At 32.5% G+C, this 26,992-nt stretch overlaps 1 protein-coding gene across 5 annotated transcripts in view; it reads left to right on the top strand.

Annotated features, from left to right (window-relative positions):
• Nucleotides 1-26,992, top strand: part of GRIA4 (glutamate ionotropic receptor AMPA type subunit 4) — a 487,658-nt gene that overhangs the window by 379,890 nt on the left and 80,776 nt on the right. For all 5 annotated transcript variants that reach the window (XM_031961085.1, XM_031961083.1, XM_031961082.1 and 2 more), the window contains exons 7-9: nucleotides 3,189-3,347; nucleotides 12,290-12,457; nucleotides 13,167-13,271. In XM_031961085.1, coding sequence (XP_031816945.1) covers nucleotides 3,189-3,347; nucleotides 12,290-12,457; nucleotides 13,167-13,271 — 432 coding nt within the window. The remainder of the gene's footprint in view (nucleotides 1-3,188; nucleotides 3,348-12,289; nucleotides 12,458-13,166; nucleotides 13,272-26,992) is intronic.

The raw sequence follows: 26,992 nt of genomic DNA on the forward strand, positions 1-26,992 counted from the left end.
TGTGTGTCTATGTGTGTGTGTGTGTGTTTGTGTGTGTGTGTCTGAAGCTTGATAGATTTAGGAAATAAATCCCTCTGACCTTTTTCAAAAGTTTAAGGAATAGGAAAATAGTGTTTCTGAACTTATAGAAATTGGGCTAAAGTTTTTGTCTTTTTTCCTTGTTTTCCTTTGTTTTTAAGAACAAACTAAATGGAACAATTTTAATCTGATATCCCCTTGCTATAAGTTGGAATGCTAAGCATGACCCTTAAAATGGACTATTTTTTATAGTGTGCTTAATATCCTTATGATATTAAGAACATGAGTGAGAGGGAAAGACTCAAAATAGACTCATGACTGACTTGAGTGGTTCTCTAGGGATGGGCTGAAGAGTATTAAAATAGAAAGATTTGACTATAGGATGTTGCATTTCAAAAGAGAATTCTATATTATTGTGCAATTGAGAGCTATTTAAGTATTAAGGGCAAAAAATTAAAGAAATTACTAGAAAATCTATCTTAAGTTTCTTTTGTTCTACCCATCCCATCCTAAACAAATGTAAATATATTGAAATCTATATTTTCTAACCTTCTACTGCGATCATCTCTAATGTATTCTTTGATACTTAATTTTAGTATCCCTCATACTGTTATTTCATTTTTATATGTCTATCTAAAATTATAACTATAATTTTGATCATAAGATGGGTAACATAAAATATATCCTAAAGGAAAAATCAGTTGAGAGGGAGGCACATCTCTATTCCTTTCCGTATGTTTCTGGGTCTGCTCACAACATTCTCTAGAATCATATGGCTGCTACTATGAAGGTCCAACAATGTCACTCTCTGGTTCAATGAACTCCAGAAATTACTTTATTTTCAGAATCAGACATAAAATTTTCCATTTGCCATTTAAAGCTCTTCATAATCTTCTTTCTTTATTAAAAGAGCTTTTATTAAAGCTTTATAAATATATTTATAAAACATATATGTATGCGTAAATTTTCTTCAACTTTGATCCTTGCAAAACTTTCTGTTTCAAATTTTTCCCTTCTTCCCCATACCTCATTCCCTAGATGGCAGGTAGTCCAATACATGTTAAATATGTTAAAAGTATATGTTAAATCCAATATATGTATACATATTTATACAGTTATCTTGCTGCACAAGAAAAATTGGATCAAGAAGGGGAAAAAAAACCTGAGAAAGAAAACAAAATGTAAGCAAACAACAACAGAAAGAGTGAGAATGCTATATTGTGGTCCACACTCAATTCTCACAATCCTCTCTCTGGGTGTAGATAATTCTCTTCATCACTGAACAAGTGGAAATTGTTTGAATAATCTCATTGTTGAAGAGAGCCACATTCATCAGAATTGATCATTATATAGTATTTTGTTGGTTCTGCTCATTTCACTTAGTATCAGTTCATGTAAGTCATGCACAGTTTGATAACTTTTTGAGTATAGTTCTAAATTGCTCTCTGGAATGGTTGGATCTGTTCACAGTTCCACCAACAATGTATCAGTGTCCCAGTTTTCCCACATCCCCATCCAACATTCGTCATTATCTTTTCCTGTCTTCTGACAGATGTGTAGTGGTATCTCAGAGTATTCTTAATTTGCATTTCTTTGATCAATATTGATTTGGAACACCTTTTCATATGACTAGAAATAGTTTCAATTTCTTCATCTGAAAATTGTCTGTTCATATCCTTTGACCATTTATCAAGTGGAGAATGGCTTGATTTCTTATAAATTTGATTTAATTCTCTATATGTTTTAGAAATGAGGTCTTTAACAGAACCTTTGAATGTAAAAGTTTTCCCAGTTTATTGGTTCCCTTTTAGTCTTGTCTGCATTAGTTTCGTTTGTAAGTTTTTTAACTTAATATAATCAAAGTTATCTATTTTGTGATCAATAATGATCTCTAATTCTTCTTTGGTAACAAATTCTTTCCTCCTCCACAGGTCTGAGAGGTAAACTATCCTATGTTCTAATTTGTTGATATCATTCTTTATGTCTAGATCATGAACCCACTTCAACCTTATCTTGGTCTATGGTGTTATGTGTGGGTCAATGCCTAGTTTCCAATTTTCCTAGAAGTTTTTGTTAAATAGTGAATCTTATCCCAAAACCTGGGGTCTTTGGGTTTGTCAGACACAAGATTGCTAGCCCTTCATAATCTTCATGAAATCTCCATTCTTCTTACATTTTATTCCCTTCCCCAGTTACAGTAACCTTCTTATAGTACCTCTAACATGGCATCCATTTCCTATCGCAGAGCTGTTTTACTGGCCATTCTCTATGTCAGAAATACTTTGGGCCTTCACTTCTGGCTCAGCATGTTTGGTTTTCTTCAATATTTAGCTGAAATTTTACCTTCTATTAGAAATTTTTCACCCAGCTGCTAATGTCTTTCTTTTGAGATAGCATTCCATCTATTCTGTATATATGGTGTACAAACTTAATTATTTATTCTCTTTCCATTAAAATGTGAGCTCTTTGAGAACTAAGATTGCTTGTTTTCTTTTTGTTTTCTATGTATCCTTAGCACTTTACATAGAGCCTGGCATACAGCAAACATTTAATAAATTTGTTGACTGACTGACTAAAGCATCCTTGAAAGGAAGATGAAAATAAGATAGATACAGCCAGGCTAGGTACTGGCTAGCATTGTACCTGTCAGAAGGAAAACAAAATTTTCCTACCAGTTTTCTACATTAAGTAATTATTTATGGCTAACCAGGTACTAAGTTCAATTGTTTCTACATGTGGAAAACTACAAAATGCCATCAATAGTAGCCAAATTTTAAATTTTAGCATAGTAGCCAAAATTCTGTTTATACTGCTCCCTATTAATCTCTTATTGCTTTCTCTGATAAGAGAGTAAGCTACTTTGAGAGTAAAGAAAGTCACATTTTTTATTCTATTCTCCTAGGCTTTGCCACTTAAAAAGCACTTAGCAAATAGTTTGAGCTGAATTAAGCTGAAGTGAATTGAATTCAGAATCTTTATAATCTTGTATTTGAATCAAAATGACAATTTCCTCAGGATGAACTGTATTAGATTTTTCATCCTAATTTTTACCATTGCTTGCATTAAAAATCTACTTAGATATTGACTGTTAATTTAGTTTAAAGCTAATAGACATGATTCCAGAAGCACTTTAAAAAGTGTCAAATTGATTTTTTTTTTTTTTTTTTTAGGGATTCAAGGATATTTCTCTGGAGAGGTTCATGCATGGAGGAGCCAATGTGACAGGATTCCAGTTAGTAGATTTTAATACACCTATGGTGACTAAACTCATGCAGCGCTGGAAAAAACTAGATCAAAGAGAGTACCCAGGATCAGAGACACCTCCTAAGGTATGGGTTTTCAGTGTTTATACCATTAATGTATTTTCAGTCTATAGCAAAAATAACTAAATGCAATTGTACTAGTAACATTTCAAATATCCTTTTTCTGATAATTTCATGCACTAAAGATAAATGATATTTTGCTACATAAAGAACATTACAAAATATTCTGACTTACAAATTTAAGGCTAAAAACACTCAATTAGAAAGTCGACTCATGCTTTCTGAAGGTCAAGAGGTTTGAGTTCTCATACTGATTCTATCATTTCACCTCAATAGGCATCAGTTTCCTCATCCATAAAATGAGAGGATTAAAGTAGATAATAGTGTCAATAATAAAAATCCTACCAGTAGTTTACCATCAAAATTGTTTGCTATGAAACTAAATACTTCCTTTTACTGATTGGATAGGTATATAGTCGAATATGATTTGTACTCCTCCAGTTATTTTCAGTTAAATGATTTTAGTGCTAAAATATTCAATGAACTTCCTTCTCTCATAAAACTTATCCTCTCGTTTTGCAATTTATTTACAAGTAATAGACAATGAAATTGAAAAACCAATAGAAATAGAAGATATACAAATAGACCATCATGCCTCAGGGTTAACCATCTAATTCACAGGAACAATTTGGTTGCTTTATTTTCAAGACAAATCACTCAGGTCTGATACCAGTTTATAACCAGTAGATTGAAGATTTACCAATAATAAAATTATTTCTGTTTTGAAAAATATTGTGGCAAGATTCAAATACTCTAGAAAAGAGAGAATGTGGGCAAATACAACAGCTATCTTAAAATATTAGAAGTATTGTATTGTGGGAAAAATTTTGGCTTGTATGTAGGTTAAAAGAGACAAACTTGAACCAATTGGTAAAACTTGCAAGGAAGGAAGCTTTTACTCAACTTAAGTGTAGCACCTAGGCTCAGGGTCTCCACAGTCTGTTATTATACAGATGAGTTCCAAACTCAGGGGCAGACTTCAAATTTCATTTTGACTCATTATTCACCCCAGAATTTAGTTTAGGAATATTTCCAAATAAAACTCATAACATAGGTAATAATCTTCTTTCTCTCCTACTCTACCCCCAGATATTTAAGTAATAACAATGACAATACTTTTATGGGGCACATGATAGATTTTATGTAAATGCACACAAAATGGTCCATAAGAGTTCATAAACAAATGAAGAAAACATTTAAACATTTTACAGAATCAAAATAACTTATAAGCAATTGAAAACCACCTCACACCTGTTGGCAAACAACAATTAAAGTCAATTAAACTGAGTGTTAATGGACTTGTAGAAAAATATTCCCTTCTTTCAATGCTGGTTGAATTGCAAATCTGTGGGAAACTGGGGATCAATCTGATAACAAATACACAAATTACCAAAAAAATCATAGCTTTTATTCAGTAATGTTACTGATGGCAAGATTACTTTAGAAAAAAAGAAATGAAAAATCCCTAGATATTCAATTTTTTCCATAAAAGTATTATATTTAATTGCAAAAAAAACTTAAAACAAGCTACATTCCCCCCAAATAGGGGGATAGTTAAATAAATTATTGTACATAAATATAAACATATAATGAAATATAATAATTTGAAACAAAAAATATTGAGAATACCAAAAGAAATCTGAAAAAGTAATGTTTCTGCTAGTTAAATATTTTTTGTCTTCTTATTTCATTTCAAGTAAGAACACCTAGATTGAAGTAACTGATTCCTTAAAGAGTATTTTTTTAATTGTACAAGGATTTTGCATTTGGTATACTAAGAACCAAATTAACATTTGTAAATAATCTAAAAATTGTGTAATTCTCAGAAACCTATGTCTCCTTTTCAACTATTTTCATCATTTCCAAAGCCCAAGTGAAGCACATGGAATTTAAGGCTGTTCTGTATTATTTTTCTTATTTTCAGTCAACAAATTCATCAGCAAGTAACCAAGCTTTAAAGTTGTGACTCTCAATCTCTAGCTAACTTGATAGTTGTTTGTTGTCAGGAAATATGCAAAGCCTTTCCATCATTATAGAAATTGGACTTGTAGCTTATTTATCATTAGCATAATCTTCAATCAGTTTATCAAATAATGTATTAAGTGCCTAATGTGCCAGATATTATACTAAGTGCTACAGATATAGGTACAATGAATTAAACTATTTTTACTTGAAAGCTGTAGTAGATAGAGTTTAAACTTGGAGTCAGGAAGATCTGGTTTCAAGTCCTATCTCTGGTATTTAGTAATTCTATAATTCTTACCTCTTTGAGCTTTGGGATACTGATAGGGTTGTGCTGGCTTCTAATACCCCTTATAGCTTTAAATCCATGGTTTTATAATCTCATGACTTCTTCAGAAAGTCCTATTTTTCCATGATCTTCAAGTTCTACATACTCCTGATGTTATCCTGTGGTCTTAATTCCCCTTTGAAAGAGAAATAAATTAGAGTGAAGTGAAGTGAAATTGAGGGTGGGTAGACACGCAATATTCTAACATTCTAATTAGTCCCTGCCACAAAGACTTACATGGAGATCCATACTTATGATACCACTTTAAGAATCTGGATTTCTTTGGAATGGAAATGCTTGGAGTTGCTCAATAGGCAACTCTCTTATTCTTATTTTTTTTATTTACAAGTTATATGCATAGGTTATTTTTCAGCATTGACCCTTGCAAAACCTTCTGTTCCAATTTTTCCCCTCCTTCTTCCCACTCCCTCCCCAAGATGGCAGGTAGACCAATACATGTTAAATACATTAAAATATGTTAAATATAATATATGTATACATATCCATACAGTCATTTTGCTCAGGCAATCCTCTCAAACAGAACCACCTCATCCAAATAGCTCATATTTCTAAGGGAGTAAAAAATCAGCCTCTTGTTCCTCCAAATTATGGCTTTAAGTCCCTTCACATATTTTTAAATTTAGGAATCATATACATGATCTTTTCTCTTCAAAGAGCATCATTTTGACCAGGACCTGCTCTTAAACTTGGAGTTGCTGGAGAAGCAACACATAAAATAGATTATACCCAAGATATCCCTTTCATGCTTCTGAAAAACTAGGCTTCAGGATCAAGAGCTTCCTTTTCTGATAGGGGGTTGGATTCTAAATCCCTCAATATTAGGATTTTTAAAGAGGAATGTCCAAAGTGAGAAATCTCAATGCTTCTCCTTAAACTGAATTTCAAAAACTCTAACATTGGACCATATAATAACTCTCTTCATTCCTTCCAAAAAGATGAAAGCTTCTATTTTTTTGCAGCTATCACTACAGGACTGGTCATCAAAGTAATCTCAATTTGTCACTGCTCTCCTAGGTACAGATCTAATGGAGAGCATTCTACTCTCCAAGCTATCTAAATTTTAGTTATGACTTGGTTATGCCTCACATCATTTGCCCTAACTATGAAGTGGAAATCATGTAGACTCTTTAAAATGATAAAAAATAATAATAATAATTAATTAATTAAGCATGGAAGGGATCTTCAGAAAATCATCTAGTTAATTTATAGAGAAGAACATATCTAAGTCATCTAATACCAACTGAAATTTCTTGCATATTAAAGAATGAGAGAGACACAGAATTTATAACCACATTGTATAGCCTGTTGTGATGATTAACAATACTTTCTATCACCAAATTGGTATTTAAACTTTCTTCCTCTTTTTCTTATTACAAACAACAGCTGTTTCCTATACCATGTGTAAAACCTCCTTACATACCTGAAGGAATGGTAGTAAAACATGAAAACTCCTAGGTTTTTCTTTTTTCTCTGTGAATAATGATTCAAATACCTCCAATTATGCATTATGGTTTCCCCCAATACATTAATCATCTTAGTGGCTGCTCTCCAATCCCCATATGAGAATCTTAAATACTTCTTGAAAAATTATAATGATAATAGTTCTTTAGATCTTTTAGTTTGCAAAACCTTGCCTTTTTTTCTTAAACAATCTTGAGAAGTATGTGCTATTATTATCCTCATTTTACCGATTAGGCAACTGAGGTTGAGAAATATTAAGTAACTTGATCTAACAACTAATATGTGTCTAATGTTAGATTTGAACATATCTTACTGACTCCAGGTTCAGCACTCTATCTACTGTACCATCTTGCTTCACTTTCCTTTAGCAATCGAAGTTGAGTTGAACATATCCCTCTAATCAAATTTAGTTTATGCAGTACATACTTCATATTTTCTGAATATAGCATACATTTTATGCATCTTTGCCTGATGCTTGATTTTTGTCTACATTATTAAAACTGGCATAATTTCTTCAACAGCTTTCAAGCCATGCTGATCTCTGTTCCTTCCTAATTTCTCCAAAAGGTGTCTCTCTAATTGTGTCATGTCAATAAGCCTTTTCTCAGCAAAATGACAAGCCCTTGAAAACAAAAACCATTACATAGAATTAATTTGTATTCTTTTCCTCCAAATACCTAGAACATGCCATTCAAAAATTACAATTATTTTTCTCCTTAATGTGATTTCTTAAACTTCTCTTTTGTTGACTCTATTCCTTTTTTTTCATTTTTGAACCATTTCTCTCATTCAAAAAGTCACTCTGAATTTGAATCTTGTCTTTCGATGTGTTAAACATTCTTCTAAGGGGCAGCTAGGTAGTGCATGGATAGAGTACCAGTTTGAAATCAAGAGATGTGAATTCAAATCCAATCTCAAATACTTACTAAGCTCTTTGATCCTGGGCAAATCACTACCCCCCCCCAGTTGCCTCCAAAAATAAACAAACAAACCAGAATTCTTATCTTCTGTAATTTATTTTCATCCTTAGCCACAATTACATCAACTATTTCATCATGCAGGTCATTGATGAAATTAGTCTGAGACCATTCAGATCTAACTACTGTATCTAGTTATATTGCTCCAAAATATGGTTTTTGGACTGGTCCATTGATTAAAAAATCAACCAATATATCAGACAGAGATAGGGCAAAGATCAGTAGCATTAAAATCAAATATAAATGAAGGATGCTAATCCATGCATAAAGATTTCCATGGACTGCATGTTGCCTTAGTTTTGAAATGTAATATTAGCTATGTGTTGGTGTATTTTTTTTTTACTTATTTTGTTAAATGATTCCTACAGAAATTTTAATACCATCCGGTGACACCAAGATCCTTACTGTTCCTCACACAAAACACATACATCTGATTTAAAGCATTTTCCCTGACTATCCTCCACGCATGGAATGCTCTCCCTCCTCATTTCCTTGGCTTCTGGATTCCTTGACTTCCTTCAATTCCCATATAAAATTTCACTTTTAACAAGAAAACTTTCCCTATTTCCCTTAATGTTAGTTCCTTACCTCTGTTTTTTATTTCAATTTATCTTATATATATCTTGTTTATATTTAATTGTCAGTATTTTGTCCTCCCTATTTCCCTTGAAACCAGGGACTATGTTTTGCCCTTTTTATATATCCTCAGGGATAAGTATAATGTTTAGCATAAAGTAACAAATGAATATGGTTATTAACTGACTAATTATCTTTTTTCCCTTTCTTTTACCCCACCCCAATTTACCCAAGAACTTTAATTATGTTTGATTTTCTATATCCCATAGAGTTAAAGGTTAAAAAAAAAAAGTCTGCTTCACACGATTTATGTTGTCTATTCTTTCCATTTGACTTTTTTAAAAAGACAAACTTTTTAAAAAGGCATAAAGCATTTATACTTTATGTAATAATCTGTTAAAAGCTTTCTGTAAATTAGAAAGACAGTGACAGTTTCCTTTATTTCTGTCACCCTTAAATGTGACAGAATGTCACATTTATATATGTATATATATATATATATACATATATAAATGTGAGAGAATGTATTTTTTATAGTTTTAAGAAGTTTAATCCTATTTTGTTATTATTTCTCTTGGCTCATGCCAATAAGTCATATAAGTTTTAGCCTTTTATTCTCCTTGATAATCATTCTGTTTTATTTTGCTGGTGAAGAAACTTTTTTCCTTTTGCATTCAATTGCTTCTATAACCCCTTAAGAGATATCATGATTTAGTAGAAAAGTCAAAGGAAAAATTTTATTGTACCACTTTAGATATGTATGACATGGAAAAATCATGACTTCTCTTAGCCTCAGTTCTTTTTTTAAAATAAAAGGTTTGGATTTCTAAAATATAATCCTATATTTCTAAATTCCTTTTTGTCTACCTGCCCTACCTCTGTTTTGCATGGGGTTTACTTCAAAAATCTGAATATTCATTGTTGATCCTTATTCCACCAATGGATTCTGTTTGCCTCTCTGTTTGTGAGTTACAGCAAATAGTATTTTTAAAATAGCTTTTTTAAAAATCGATATCTTTATTTTTACATCACCTACTATTTCTTTTACATCCTCTCCTTGTCACCATAAGAAAAAGAAAGGGAAAGGAGCAGCAGGAAAAGGAAGATGAGGAGGAAAATGAGTATAAGAAAGAGGTGAGATAGGCAAACAGAGAGAAAGGCAAACAGGAAGACAGGCAAACAGGCAGAGATAGAGAAAAACAGAGAGACAACTAAACACACACAAAAAGAGAGTCAAAGACAGAAAATCATCATAAAGAGTCATCATCACCCTAGTCATAAGCTCCTCTAAACTTAAGCAGTCTCCTAGACATAAAGATAGGTACCCTTCTCCAAGCAGGCCCATACCTTAAGTTTTCCAAATCTATAGAATCTGCCTTTAGGAACCCAGAGTCGCTTCCATATCACCATGAGACATAATAAAGCTATAATAAAAGAGGCTGCCACATATCTTTAACATAATTTCCATTAAAGAACAACCAAGAAATTTTATAATCTACCTTGACATTTAAAATTCCATCTCAAAGGATTTTAAAATAGTTCTTTAAATCTATTTCTTGAAGGTCATTTCCTTATTCTTCTCATTCTTTGTTTATTCCTGTTTATAATGACAAAAAAGATTTAGAATGAGAGGCACCTTAGAGATTATCAGTTTTTCTTAGAATGAGAGGAAATGTGGTAGTTAACTGGTTACTTGGAATTATGAGACCTAGATTAGATATTTACTGGCTGCATGATTATGGGCAAGTCACTTAACCACTTTGATCCTCTTTTCCAATATTTGTAAAGTAGAATGGTAGCACAAGACAAAGAGCTGACTTGTAACCAGAAAGATCTAAGTTCAAATTCTGTCTCTGACACAAAATTGTTATGTATCTCTGATCATGTAGCTTAACCTTATAGTATCATAGGCAACTTTCTCATAATATAAGTTGCAGAGAAGATGCAAATACATAAGTAAAGGGAATTTTTTTATCTGATAATTGGTTACATTAATGAAATCATACCCTAAAACTTAACCCTAATAATTGTGCTACATACCTTGCAAAATGGTTGTGAGGAAAGAGCTTTGTAATCTTGAATGCAGTACTCTATTAAATTGTGTTGTTATTATTAATTATTATTGTTGTTGTTATACTAAATTGGCTGTTTTTGAATTATGGTCAATTTCCCAAGGTTTCCTTCCACCTATAAAATTTCACATTTTTCTTTCTTATTTGCAAACATCAAAGCAAAAAGAATTTCATCTTTACCTTCTTCCTTTCCTTTTACTTGAAAGCTTTGCTTCAGGACTTCTTTAATTATGTTTAATTTTCTACATTCCATAGAATTCAAGGAAAATGGGCTCTTAAACTAAAATTTTGTAGAATGGTCAGCTTTTCAAAGATAATTCTATCCCATTGCATTTGGTTAAGAAATCTATAATCTATTCCTGTGAAGCAGTGTAGATTAGTGAATAGAGACAGCCAAGTCAAGATACGTAAATTCAAGGAGTACCTCTGTGAAATACTGGCTATGTCTTCTTAGACAAGTCAATTAACCTTTCTGTATCCCTAGGTAGTACTCTAACATTATCAGTTATAGAAAAAGTACAGATATGAATTGATAGAAATTCCTTAAGGAGAACTATGCTGATAAAATCACTGGTCAAAAAACAAATACATTCCCACTAAAAGTGCCCCTTTGCTCTTTTTCCACTTTCAATTTAACTCAGTGACTTTTTCACTTTTTCTTCATTACTTCTTCCTGTCTATAGAGTTTTTCCCTTAAATGAAAGAAGATTGAGAAGTGATTATTATAACAGAAGACTGGAAAGCAGTTGATTTGAACTTTGATTCTAAACTACAGCCTTAACTTATCATATGATCTTGAAAATGTAACAAGCTTTCTGGTCCTATATGGTAGATACAAAAAAATCACTGTTCTAACTGTTAGATACCCCAATGACATACTGTGATATCAAGAGCTTTGCTTTCCAAATCAGACTTTCTGTTCCTGAGTGGAATCTTTAAATAATCCCATCTATTCCTATAAAGACCTTGAATATGAATCTTGCTAAAGTTTCAGCAATATCTCTCTTCTGATAAAATTTTCTCCAACTCAATTTTCCCAATCTTAATCTAAATTTTATTCAAATAAATATCTATTTGATAAACTTGAGGGGATTTTTGTCTAATATCTAAAATATGTCAAAGAGGGTAAATTATTTAAAAAGAGTAGCTGGTTCTGAATCAATCATGTTTCTCTGCCTTCTTTAGTAGTTTACATTTCCTTGTATTGTTCAGATAATGAAGAGATGTTTCTTTTCCTAGAACTGAATGAATTTCAGTGGTATAAATATTTAACATTTAGAAACTAGTAGAAAGCTATAGGAAATGATTGTTCTTACTTAGAGTAATGGTAAGTATTGTCTTCTGGTTTAACTAATAAAGTCTGAAAATCAAAGATTGCATGTTAGCTACAATATAAGTGGAAGTCAAAAATCAATGCTTCATTAATTGTCTAAATAAACTTTGGATATATGAAAGATATAATACTCCATGTACTACAGCCCTCAAAAACTTTCCAGCTTTTTATGACATAAAGATTTTTTAATAAGAAAATAATTATTTTCCTTTGTTCAGTATACATCTGCCTTGACATATGATGGGGTGCTTGTGATGGCAGAAACTTTTCGCAATCTTAGACGACAGAAAATTGATATTTCAAGGAGGGGGAATGCTGGAGATTGTCTGGCCAATCCTGCTGCACCATGGGGCCAGGGAATTGATATGGAGAGGACACTCAAACAGGTAAACTGCTATTTGTAAACCATATTTTACTCCCATTGCATCCTCCACATTTTCCCAGGAAGAAATTAAGATATATATCAGGTTTATGCATATGTGTATATCTATATATCATCAATTTTCATTTAATAGATTTCAGTAAAAGCTGAATTTTGATAAATTCTCCAAATAAAATTGAATATTAAAAGAGTAAAATATATTTCACATATATGAAAATGTAATTCTTGAATAGGTCTGAAATATAATGTAATCTTAGATCAAGTTTCTTACATTTTAAAAACAGATTTAATATGCCTTGCTCCTTTTTACAGAAATATTATGTAAATGAAATATATTTGCAATTCTCTGACATTTTAGAAAAAGAGTGCTAATTAAGACAATTGAATATTCTATTACAATGCAATAAATTATAAGCAAGAATGTGTTTTCTGATGATATGTGAGAGAAGAGTGGTAAGGAGGCAGTACAAAAGGAATAAAAATTAAAAGAGCAAATAAAAGCTTGTTGAAACTTTTAAATTTTAAATAGAAATTTTAAATTTCACAGATATATAAGAAAATTGCAAGCTCATGAAGTTGGCATTATTGTTTCATATTTTTGACTAAGCAGTTCAATAAGTTGGTAATTTCAATGTTACAGACTAAGCAGTGATGACTCTAACAAATGAACACATTTATGGTTTGGCTTTGTTTTGTTTTCCTTTGATCCATAGGTTCGAATTCAAGGGTTGACTGGAAATGTTCAATTTGACCACTATGGACGAAGAGTCAACTACACAATGGACGTATTTGAGCTGAAGAGTACAGGACCCAGAAAGGTGTGCTTTGAACAGTGAAAAGACTGTAATTTTTTTGGTCACAAATGGCATATTTCCATTTCTAAAAAAAATTCCATCAAAAAATATTTTATTCAAACTTTTTTCCTTTGTGAGGTTTACATGAAATAAGGCCTCATAAGATCTAATATAACCTTGTTTTTTGCATAGTAGCAATCTTCAAACTTTTACTCATAAGAAGTTGGAGAATAGTAACTTTTAACCCTAGGGGCAGAACTAGGTGGAAGTTAAAGAGGAACAAGAAAATGACAATTAAAAATAAGTAAAAACTTCCTGGAAAATAGAGGTATCCAAAATAGAATCTGCTATTACAACAAGTTCCCCAACAAAGATAGAAAACTTCAATGATGTTGTAAATGAGATTAATAGTCTGTGCAAAGGTCCGTGACTTAAAAAAAAAAAAAAAAAAACTCTATGACATGTTCTAGTGAAAGTGGGATAGATCCATATTGTATATATTGCCCATAGGAATTCAATTACACCTTTTTTAGTCATAAAAAATAATTATGCGCTTGAAAAAAATTTAGAAAAGAATGATATAAAACAATTTTAACTTTGAAGATAGATACAATGTCTTTGAAAGGAATACCTATATGCTTGTACATATATGAATATAAAGTTGCTATAAAAATTTTAAATACTCATCTTCACTTTAAATATGCTATGTTAGGTTTAAAGTAGGCAAATATCAGAAGGTAATTAAAAGCTTTGCATTATATTATTTCTTCCAAAGTCTCCTGTGCAGGGGCTTTTAGATATTTTAGGTAGCACATTTTTACTAAAAGCATGCCTTATTAAATATATATTAAATACATACAAACACATACAAATGAAAAATCAAAAATGGAATATTTTGTTAAAGAAAAACTATGCTAAAACTGGTGTTGGGGAGAAAATGTGTTGCATATAATTTCCACTGAGTATATATGTTGCATTAATCATATTTTTACAAAAAGTTGTGCACATTCCCCAGGGTACAAATATACCAGTGGTTTTGGGTAGATGTTTCTTTCTGAGTCATTAAAACTTGTGCATGCCATTCCAATCCGATAAGAGTTATAAGCATTAAGGGGTTTTTGTTGTTGTTGATGTTATTGTTTTGGTTTGGGGTTTTTTTTGTTTGTTTGTTTTTGGTTTTTTGCTGAGGCAATTGGGATTAAGTGACTTGCTCAGGATCACACAGCCAGGAAGTGTTAAGTGTCTGAGGCCAGATTTGAACCCAGGTCTTCCTGATTTCAGGGCTGATATTCTATTTACTATACCAACTAGCTGCCCCTAGAATTAAAGGTTTTAAAGGACAAAGAAATAAGTGTGGTGAATGGGGAGGGAAGCAATGGAAGTCAAGATTCTAAAGACTCAGGTGGAATGAGGCATTTCCAATAGTAAGTGGTTCAGAAAGTTTTTGATTCCTGAGAATTACATCAGGGTCATCATGGATTTCTACAATCCTGTATGGTGAGTACCACAGAATAAAAAATTTTCTTATATGGCTGACTATATTAGGCATTATTATAATAAACTATTTTTTGTAAATTCTAAGTTTGGGGTAAGAGCAATCAATATTATTAACATCAGCACCTCTAAATGAATTAAGAAACTAATTATTTGAAAAAACACATTTCTTTCTATGCGTATTCAATTTCAATTCTGCAAGCATCTACTAAGCAACTCCTATGTGCCTAACACTGTCAGACTCAGAGATATAAAAAACAAAAAATGAAAAACAGTTCATATCTTCAAGGAACATAGTCCTTGCAAAATCTTATAATCTGAGAAAGAAAAATACAGTGACATAGATAAATATTTAATTATTTTTACTGGATCTGTGACTTTTTAATGTAGAGAAATCCTGATAAGAATGATGCAAATCTCTTCCAATGATGCAAATGAGCAGTCTAATTTATACCTTACAAGTTTCCTTGTATTACTTACCTTGACAAGCTTAAAAAAATCCATGAACTTTCCCTGGATCACACAAATAGTATGGAAGAGAAATGATGTTTGAACCCAAATCTTTCTAACTCACAGACTATCTTTCTATCCGGGTTTCCTTTGTTAACCAAGTAAGAGATATTTTGAAAACTTTTAGAACTACAAGTAGCATTGTGCCATAATACACAGGTATCAAAACACAATGCCTCCAAATACAACACTATTCAGTGTAAAAAGTTAAAATATAATTGGAGTTAAAATCAAAATGGAAACTATGTAAAATAAATAAAATACAACAAAACACAATTAATGTTAATATGTAATTTTTAAATTAATATGTGGTCCACAGAGATCCTTATGTGCCATTTATTGACATTTTTCTATTTGTTTGATGCCAGTGAAATAGTATTAGAAAAGTCTGAATGAAAAAAGTGGTTCTTCAATGTCAAAAGGTGATCATATGGGACCAAAACTGGTGACAGTCCATATAAGAGCAATTTTCTATCATGCAAGCAGTTTTCCATGGCACTGTAAATTAGTCTATTTTATTTTAATATGTCAATACTTCACAGGAAAGACCAAAGAAAAGGGAGCATCCTATTGAATGTAATTTTGTAATTCATAGAGTGCCTCCTGATTTTTTTCTTTCGTTCCTATTGAAAACCAATCAATGAACAAGAGTTAGTTAAGTACTTACGGCACTGTAATGTGCATTGTGCAAAGCTTCAAAAATATCTGAAAGATATATTATTAATGTTTTCTTGCCACAATCATTGTAGCACAGTGGGCATAGGATTATAGGATCACATACTTAGAGATGATCAGACTTTAGAGATTTTTTTCCTTCAACTTTCTTACTTTACAGATGAAGAAACTGCCTCTAAGAAGGTAAATGAAAATACCACCTTAACTTTTTGTTTTTACAGATTACTCTATGTTCTCCAAATCCATCATTATGTATGTCAAATGTGATTATATATGAATGTAAAACTGAAATGGTTAAAGACTACCTTCCTTATGAGTTGGCTCAGGTTCTTCCATAAGAATTCCTCTTTAAAAAGTCCTGATGTGAGTTTTTTGTTCTTGTCTTTTTTTTCTCTGAGTGCTCTCAGATTTTGGTCAATCGTAGTGCCTTTTAATAGAGATTTTAGGGTATTTATAACTCTTTTATTAAACTTGAGGACCAGTGTTAGGCTGTGCTTATCTTTAAAGAATTTTCCAGTTTAAAAGAATGAGACTATTATCATAAATCTTCTTGAGTGGAATCCAGAATCTACATATGCAATGAGACAAGCAAGACATTACAGGTGGCTTTGTAAAGTTAGCAGAGAGTTACTCACAAGACTGAGTTTGTATTTCTGCCTTTACTTGAGACACCATAAATGTAGACAAAGATACCACTGTAGAAACAGAGTTAAAATTAATCCCTGGAGTTGCCAACTCAACATTACCCAGACATTATTCATGACTGATGAAACAAAAAGCTATAGCAAGACTAGCATATGATGGGAAAAAGTAGCTAAGTGTATTGTCAACATGGTTGTCCCTTGCAAACTGACTAAAGATCCATGGGATATTTTTGTTCATTGTTTTGTATTCGCCTAATAGTACTACTACATGCAACATATCTAGTTTGTTAAATCCTTCAAAAAAAGATACTTGACTAGGTGTTAGGAAACCAGAGTTCTAATTTCCATCTGTCTAATGACCACAGGAAAGAACACTGAATATGGTATCAAAGAATTGGAGATAGAAACATGACCCTTGTAATTAGGATTTGGATAATATTAGTGCCTCTATGGCCAAGTTTTCTCATCTGTAAAATGATAAGGTTGGACTAGGTGAGCTATAAGGTCTCTTTTAGCTTTGAAAATTCAATGATTATTTTCATAACATACTGAACATCCAGTAGTAAAGAAACAAGATTTTGGAATATGCCTAATTTGACTATTTATTGCATTGGAGTTTGTTTGGATAAGTCCAAGACATCATGGTATGAATGACTTCATACCAGCTACAGCTGAGTTATGCAGGCTTTGCTCTAGGTCACCAAAATTTAGAGAGCATTCACAACACTCCTTTTGCCATCTAGAAACCACTGGGTAAAAAAGAAAAGTTAGAGAGAATACTCCTAAATCCTTTACTGAGGAAGTATCCCCAGTAATCTTCTACTGAGGAAGTATTCTCCATAATGAATTTGCAGCATTGCAAAAGTCCCCCAACTCTGCGTGAATTGCCCCAGGTATCCTAATTGCTTATTACCTTTCTGTAGGTCAGTTTTTAGACGTATTGTCTAATCTTACCATCACTAATGTCCTAAACTAGGTCATTTTTAAAAGTCAATGTTCTTGATAGAATACTCAAGTTATCGTATTGTAGCAAATTAATTTAATGTGACAGCAGACCAATCCAAACATACAAAACGGATATGTACACACACATCACAGGAAGGTAGAAAGGATAAAAAGGGAAAATGTGACATATAATATATAAGAAAAAGTTAAGATTCTTCAAGCAACCTTATATAGTGAATTTCTCAGCAATACCAAAAGACAGTTTATTCTGCAATCAGAAACACAATGTCCAGTTTTATTTTTTTTAAGATACTAATTAAGTTGTGAGGCAGAATAAAAGCAGAAGGCCCTGGAAAGAAAAAAAATCACCAAGCAACTTGAAGCAACATGTACCTTAGGCAGAAGGAACAGCAGGTCACACTGACTTTTCAGTTCCATATAAATAGCTATACTCTCAATGGAAGAATCTTAAATTGAAAAAAAAATTATAAATTTTATGTAGCAAGTACAGAGCTAAATGATATTATATAGAAAAGAACATAAGTGATGAAAGTGTGAGATGGTTATAAGTAACAACAAAGTCAAATAGGGTTTCCTGAAAAGAATTATTTCCTGGAATATTGAAGTGTGATTTTAACAAAACCTGAAGCCTGAGAGGAAGAGGTTACAGAGCAAGTTAGGAAAGTAATGCATAGTAGATATTCACAATCAGATGGCATTAATCTACATATCTTGAAAGAAATATTAAGTATGAAATAGGGTAGGACTATCTGTCTCGGCATTTCTATAGCAACTACCAACTTGGGCATTCTGTCAGGAATATTAAGCTTTAAAAATGAGCTACCTTAGGAAATGCAGTTATGGTGAGAATGGGCAATATGTCTGAGAAGTGAGCAATCATTCTTATAAATTGAAAACTTGCTGACATGGGAGCTATCTTTGAAAGCAGATCTGAGACAACCCATCAGTTTGTCTGACTCTTTTCCATGGAAATTGATTGAAAGTCTTAATTAAGCCAACTAGGTATTTCTGAAGCCCCGGTTCCAAAGAACTGCTGGATTTTCTTGAATACTGGGGACACCAGGAGAAAGGATGCAGTCCCACTCTGGCTCTTTCAGAGGGCATACAGATAAAGAATTGATTCCAATATCTGCTTAGGATTCAAATTTAGAGATGACTTAGAAAAGAAAAAAAACTTCTGAGGGCAATTGTACATCTGAACAGACCTCCAGAGGATTCACCTAGATTTCAGAGGGGATTAAAAATTTCCCAGAACCCCAGAAAGATAGGAGCAAATGTGATGCCCCTGACAACTTTATCCTAGGCTATTTTTGCATATATACCTTCACATTCCCCTCTCTTGGGGGACTAATAGAAATGCAGGATTGTCCATCTCCATTTACTGATTTAAGTATCTGAAGTCACTTTTCACCTATTTTCTTGCTCCCAAGTTTTTTAATTATAAACAATCTTTTAAGGTGATCCTTCAGGCCACTTATCCCCATTTTAGACATTTTCAATACTGACATAGATCCTAAGTCCACTTCTTTCTCTTGCAATGCTGCCTATATTTCAGTTACATAAGCTTCTCTATAACCAAGTAAATCCACTATAGGAAAATGGAAATGCATACATATAGAGGGCCCCTGAACTTCCCCTATCATTTTGAAAGATCCTGGCTGAAAACGGGTGAGAAAGTATTGTGTGTTGTTTCCTTATTTTAATTAACTGCCCTTCATAAATGTGCTTCAATAGGATAAACATGGATCCCCTAGAGTCATTTTTAAATGAAGAATTCTTGCCATTATTCTGGAGTATTTCTAGAAAATAGTACTAATCTTAAGACTCCCTAGTGACAGAAATTTATGGAAAGTAATTGTTATTGCATTGGAATCTGAGTATAGTAAGAATTTCATCAATGATGAAACAACATCTAAATGGTACTTCATACTTGGAATATAGTCACTATGGCAAAGTCCTATTATTTGACTAGACGTCCTATTCCAGAAATAACTGTCAAAAACCAACTAACAGTTTTCCCCTAAGGACAAGTAAAAAGAGGATTGTCTCAAAGGCATTAAATAAAGTTGTATGCAATATTACAGGACAAAAGTCAGATTTTTTTTTTAATGATTTACATGGACAGCTATACATCAACAAGTTGCTAAATGGAGAAACATTCATGAATCAGGAACAAGACATAAGTATCACAATGAAAATTAACTACAACCTGAAAAAGGAAAGGTATAAGTATTTATATAACTCCTACTATACTCCAGACACTGTGCTGAATACTTTCTTCATAAATATTATCTAATTTGATCTTTACACAACCCTGTGAAGTAGGTACTATTATTTCCCATTTTGGAATTAGGAAACTGACTTGTCCAGAATTATACATCTAAGAAATACCTAAGTCTGAATTTGAATTCAGATCTTCTTGACTCCAAGTTCTACGCTCAATCTATTGCATCACCAATTTGCCTGCTACTATCATCATAATTATCTCTAACATTCATAAAGTACCTCTTTTTTTCTCACTTCTTTACAATTTTTATCTTGTTTGATCCTCACAAAAACACTCATAGGTAAAATAATATTATTATTCACATTTTCCAGACAAGGAAATTGAAACAAATAGCAGTCAAAAACTTGCCCAAGGTCACACAACTAATAAGAATTTAAGGTCAAATTTGAAGTTAGACATTCTTTATGTCAAACCTACTACTCTATCCACTGTACCACCTTGTTGCCCATATATAAATACATATACACATGCATACATACATACATATCACACAAATGTAAAATAAAAAGTTCATTGCATTGCCTACTAGTACAGCTTCAGAGTCAGGAAGTCCTAGGTTTAGGTCCTGCCTCTAATAATTATCTACTTAACCCTGCATAGGTCTTAGTAAGTCATCCTGTCCATTTGATAAATTCCAATGGCTCCCTATTAAATTGAGGATTAAACATGAAATCCTCTCATTCATTTAAATTTATATGCCATTTATAGTCATATATAGCCTGCCTCTCCTATGTTTCTAATCTTCTTAATCTTTCCTTCCTTCAATGTTCTTGTTATGCCCTGAATAAAATTATTATGGCCATCTCCTCCCTTCCTTGCTATTAGGACTGGGATAACTGAGTCAGGAAAAACCTTGACATACCTTTGAGTCATAACTCCAGGTGCTTTATCTCAATCCTTGCTGGGATAATTCCCCCTCCTTATGAGTATTGCCCCTCACGTTGCTGTCTCCTGCCCTCAGTCCTGCCAGGATTGTTATGATCCTTTCCTAGAATTATGGCTTGACCCCCCCATCCTGTATCTTTGCCCCCCTTATCTGCCTTTGTTTCCCCTATAAGAATGTAAATTCAGATTATGTATTCTGTTTAAACCCTATTTAGCTAAAACCTATTAAAAGTTCCCTGCCTGAGTTCCTCAGGGAGGAATGATTTTTGAATGAGTTCCATTTGGTCAGCAAGCCTAAAACTCTTCATATTAAAAGATTAAAAACTAATCTCTGTCTTGCCTCAGTTTTTCTGGCATTATAGACTGCAATAAAGTAATAGTGACTTCTTTGAAAAAACATTCTAGCTCCTGTTTCCTTAAATTTTTACTGGCTGGGGTCATGGTCAAATTTTCTCTCCTCATTTTTGCTTCCAGATTTCCTTGATTTCTTTGGGTTCCAGCTAAAACCCCACCTTCTACAAGAAACCTTTCACTATCACACTAATGCAAGTGCCTTCTCTTTGAAATTATCTCCAATTATTTATCATGTTTGCATATATAAATTTTGCATTCCTTGAAAGCATGAACTGTATTTTAACTTTCTTTGTATTACCCATGGTTTGTACAACACCTAGCACTTAGTAGATGCTTAATAAATACTTGTTGAATTTAGGGCAAGTCATTCAACAGCTCAAAGCCTCAGGCATCTCTCAAAATCTATAAATTATAAAGGAGTTGTGCATAAGTGGAAGAGTTTTCACACAAGAAGGTACCTATGCAGAGCTATCACATATCTAAAAAAATAAATTTCTGTATATTTTCTTTTTCACCTATCTCACTGGGTTAATACAAGGGAAATGCTTTTCATGCTTTAAATAACTGTATAATGGTGAGTTTTTAATTATTGCTGTTTTTATGATTCTATTTATGATTTAGTGCTTATTTGTGATACTTGCAAAGTTCTCCTTTGCTTCTGTGACACTTTAGAAGTTTATTAGGAAAAGCAGTATCCCCAAAATATGTTAGAACAAAATACTAACTCCAAACCAGTGGAGTAGATTCATATATTTATTAGAGAACTAAGTTTTCATCATGATATAAATCACTCAGGAAAAATGAGTAGTTGAATATAAATATAAATATATAATTTATATAAATTATAATATAATATAAAACTGGGGTTACTACAATGGTATATTATAGTATTGACTCTCTAGGAAAATTCCTTTTGGATTTCACCTCTTCTTATAAAAAAAATGTGATTTTTTTTTCCCCCGTTTTTGTCATCTGCATGAGGTTAGGGATCAGGAAAGCTTTCTTTCAGTATGGCAAGATGATATTAACCACAAACACTATATTCTCCACTCAACTTATTAGTACTGAACTGGTCTTAACAGGTCCTTTAAACTAGGGTAACTTAGAACTGATTCTATACAACACAGCACTTTAGCAATAAAACAAGTGAGATGTTGAATAGAAGATAGGCATCCACTTCAATTTTGAGTTTATGGTACCTTAAATATTCAGTGAAATGTTCCTCAGGAAAATATTAATAGACTCATACTATATGGAACAGATGCCAATGTGAAACAAGAAATCCCCCACTGATTAGTAAATAATTTTTATTTATGGATTTTAAAATCTATCTCTTCAAAAAGTATAATTCACCATTTCTGAACCAATTGATTTATGACAGATTCAATATGGAAACAGGAGGGAATAGCAATGAATGAGCAGGAAGAAATATTTTTGTATGAATTAATGGTTTTTCCCTCAGAGGACAAGTATAAAATAAATATTGATGTTGAATACAGGATGATACATGTACTTCCTAGAAGAATCTGAAAAGAGATCATAAGTAATGAGAATTAGTAGGTAGAGAGCTAGATTTAGAATTGGGAATAGATTTTTGAATCCTGCCTCAGACACTTAATAATGTGTGACCCCAGGCAAATTATTTAAGTTCCCTCAGGCTCAATTTCCTTAATCTTTAAAATGAGGATAATACTTAATAGTACTTCCCAGGTTGTTAAGGGGATCAAAGTCAGAAATTGAATACTCCTTTCATTCTGTGGTCACCCTCAAATAAATCACCAATTTTCCTTGGCAGATTATACCATTAAACAGCTTATCTAAAATTAATCAAGATCTCTGTCAGAAAACATGAAGACACACATTTAGAGGACAGTAACAGTTGCCTATTTGGGATCTGTTGCATCTGAAATTATTCTAGGGTGCAATTTTGAATCACTGGGCAGGGGGATCTAGTGTGAGGTATTGAGCAATAGCAATCATTCATTTTGTATTTCAATTCTACAAACATTTATTATATACTCTGCACCTGGCACTGTTCTAGTAAACAATGATACAAAAAGGGGGGGGAGCGGGGGAGAGAAGGAGAAGCACAAGAAGACTTCAAGCAGTTTATATTCTAAGTACATAAAAAATTTATGTAATTGCACTTTACATTTCAATGGAATACAGAAGTATCTCTGCCAATGAAGATTAGGACTTCCTCTTTTTTAAAATCATATTTCATTTTTCCCAGTTACATGTAAAAACAATTTTTAACATTGTCTTTTTTTCCTTTTTTTTTTAGTTTTGAGTTCAAAATTTTATTCCTGCCTTCCTTGTTCGTTCTCCCATTTGCTATGAGAGAAAACAATCCGATATAGAGTCTGCATATGTATTCATGTAAAACATTTCCATCTTAATCATTTGGGATAATAAAATTTGGAAAAGGAAGGAGAGAAGGAGGGAGGGAGGAAGAAAAAAGGGAGGAATGGAAGGAGGAAGGAGAGAGGAGGAGAAAATAGAGAGAAAAGAAAGAAGGAAATAGAAAAGAAAGAAAGAAAGAAAGAAAGAAAGAAAGAAAGAAAGAAAGAAAGAAAGAAAGAAAGGAAAAAAGAAAGAAAGAAAGGAAGGAAGGAAGGAAGGAAGGAAGGAAGGAAGGAAGGAAGGAAGGAAGGAAGGAAGGAAGGAAGGAAGGAAGGAAGGGAAAGGAAGAAAGAAAGAAAGAGAAGAGAAAGAATGCTTCAGTTCATATTCAGATATTAGTTCTTTGAAGGCAGATAGCATTTTTCATCATGAGTCCATTGGCATTATTTAGGATCACTGCATTTCTGTGAATAGCTAAATCATTCATAGTTCCTCAGTGTATAGGATTGTACTGTGTACAATGTTCTCCTAGTTCTTATCACTTCACTTTGTATCAATTTACATAAGTCTTACTGGGGGTTTTCTGAACTCAGCCTGCTTGTCATTTTTTTTTTTTTAACACAACAATATTCCATTGCACTTGCACACCAAAGCTTGTTTAGGCATTCCCCAATTAATGGACATTCCCTTCCACTTCCAATTCTTAATCATTGCAGAAAGGGCTTCTATATATTTTTGTACAAATAGGCTCTTATCTCTTTTTAAATCTCCTTGGTTTACAGACCTACCGGTAGTATTGCTAAATAAAAAACTTATGCTCAGTTTTTGCCCCTTGGACAAAGTTCTAATTCATCACTTAATTTCTTAATAAAGTCTTACAAGGATTTCCTGGTGCACTGAGAAGTTAAGTGACTTATCCTTTTTTTTTTTTTTTTTTTTTTTTTTTTTTTAACAAAGCCAGTACATATCAGCAGCAGATCTGAGCACAGGTCTTCCTGAAATTGATTTTCCATCCATTCACCCATGTTGCCTCACACATACAGAATAAGCACAAATAATTTGGAGGAAGAAAACTGCATAGGAAAATTAAGAAAGATCTATTTGTGTAAATTAAATTCTACTTTGATGAAGATAGACATTGTATTGCAGAAGTGAAGAGGGAAAGCACTCCTATTTTAGATGACAGCACATGCCATGGCATGGAAATGGGAAATAGATTATCATGCATGGGGAAAAGTAAATAGAACAGTTTGGCTAGAACATGATGAGTGAAAGAGACTAAGAGATATCATTTAGGAAAGATAGGTTGGAATCAATTTGTAAAGGGTTCTAATTTTCAAATAAAAAAAATATTTTATTCTATAGAAAATGGGGATCCATGGGGATCCACTAGAACTTCTTGAGTAGGGAAATGACATGGTCAGTTATTATTTTTTTTTTAGTTAGCACAAAAAGTAAGATAGAAACATAAATTAGAACATACAGAGACTAACATCTGAACAAAAAGGAAAGAAAAATGAATAGGCATTCTGACCACAAGATACAAGACAGTAGAAAAGGATGCTTAAGTTGTTTTCATAAATTCTAAGTGCCAATTCTGTCACTCAATGCCTGTGTGAGTTTGGGCAAATCATTAAACCTCTCTGGGCCTTAATTTTTTTTTTATTCTTCATTGTTATTATTCTTATGACTAGTTTCTCTTTTCTTCAATCCATCCTGTATACAGATGGCAAAATGTTCTTACTAAAACGCAGGTCTGAAAATGTAATTTCCTTGATCAAACACTTATAGTAACTCTATTTATGGAATAATAATATTCAGACTTCTTAGCCAGGTATTCAAGTATTAATCTATTCTTTCAGCTTCCACTCACACTCACCTTTTTTTAATAGTATTTTATTTTTCCAAATACATGCAAAGATAGTTTTCAACATTCACTTTTGCAAGACCTGTGTTCCAAATTTTTCTCTCTCCTATCTCTCACTTCCCCAAGAGAGTAAGCAATCTGCTAGAAGTTAAACACGTGCAACCCTTCTAAACATATTTCTATATTTGCAATTCTGCATGAGAAAAATAAGATCAAAAGGGGGAAATATGAGAAATAAAAAAATAAGCAAACAAAACCAAAAAGGGTAAAAATACTATTTTTCAATCCAATTCAGTCTCTATAGTTCTCTGGATACAGATGAAACTTTCCATCACAAGTCTATTGGAATTGCCTTCAATCATTCATTGTTAAAAAGAGTCAAGTCCATCACAGCTGATCAGCTGATCATCACATAATTCTGTTATTGGTGTGTACAATGTTCTCCTGGTTCTGCTCACTTCATTTAGCATCAGCATATAAGTCTTTTCAGGCTTTTCTGAAATCAGCCTGCTCATTATTTCTCATAAAATAATTTTATACACACACACACACACACACACACACACACACACGCACACACCCCACAACTTATTTAGCCATTTTCCCAACTTATGGGCATCCAGTTTCCAGTTCCTTATCATTTCAGGGCTACAGAGATCATAAAAAAAGAGGAAAGACCCACATGTATAAAATTATAGTAACTCTTGTGGTGGCAAGGAATTGGAAATTTAGGGAATGCTTATCAATTGGCTGATCATGTGTTGTGGAATATGAATGTGCTATAAGAAATGATGAGCACATTGGTTTCAGAAAAAAAAAATTTGGAAAAGCTTACATGAACTGATGCCAATTGAAACAAGCAGAACCAGGAGACCATTGTATACAGTTGTACAATGATCAACTATGATAAACTTAACTTTTCTCAGCATTGCAATGATCAAAAACAATTCCAAGGGACTTGTAATAGAAAATGTTGACTACATCTGGAGAAAAAAATGTTAGTCTGAATAAAGACCAAAGCGTGCTATTTTTCACTCAGTTTTAGTTTTTTCTTTCTTGTAGTTTTTCCCTTTTGTTGAGTCTTTTTTTCCACAACATGACTAATGAGGAAATAGGTTTAACATAAGTTTGGTGTCTTGGGAAGGGGGAAGGAAGGGAGAGAGGGAGAAAAATTTGGAGCTCAAAATCCTACAGAGATGAGTGTTGAAAACTATCTTTACATGTAATTGGAAAAAATAAAATATTATTTAGCAGAAAAATAATAAAGGGAAGTATTATTTTAAAATAAAATTAAGGGAATTTGAACAATTGACCTCTAAAGTTCCTTCCAGTTTTAGATATCTAATATAAAAAGTTTAGGCTACATATCAATTTTTTTTTCTGTCTCAAGGAGGTGGGTTGGGAGAGAGGGCAAGAGAAAATTTGGAACTTAAATTTAAAAAAACAAATTGCAAAAATATATAATTGGAAAAAATATTTGTTTGAAAAAATTGGGCTAAATTATGTTTCTATCAAAGAAACTTATGTAACAGAGAGGAAAGCAAAATTCTATGAAAGGATAATTTTTAAAGATTAAGAGCTATGGGCACTATTCTTCATTCAACCACTAGCTATACAAGCTATCTTTATGAACATTTGGACAACATATTCACCACCTCTCTACTTTGCTTAATTAATTTCAGTTGTGATTTCAGGAGGGAATAAATAAAATTTATAACTA

Source organism: Sarcophilus harrisii, chromosome 3, assembly GCF_902635505.1.
Source record: "Sarcophilus harrisii chromosome 3, mSarHar1.11, whole genome shotgun sequence".
In the NCBI taxonomy this organism is placed as follows: Eukaryota; Metazoa; Chordata; class Mammalia; order Dasyuromorphia; family Dasyuridae; genus Sarcophilus; species Sarcophilus harrisii.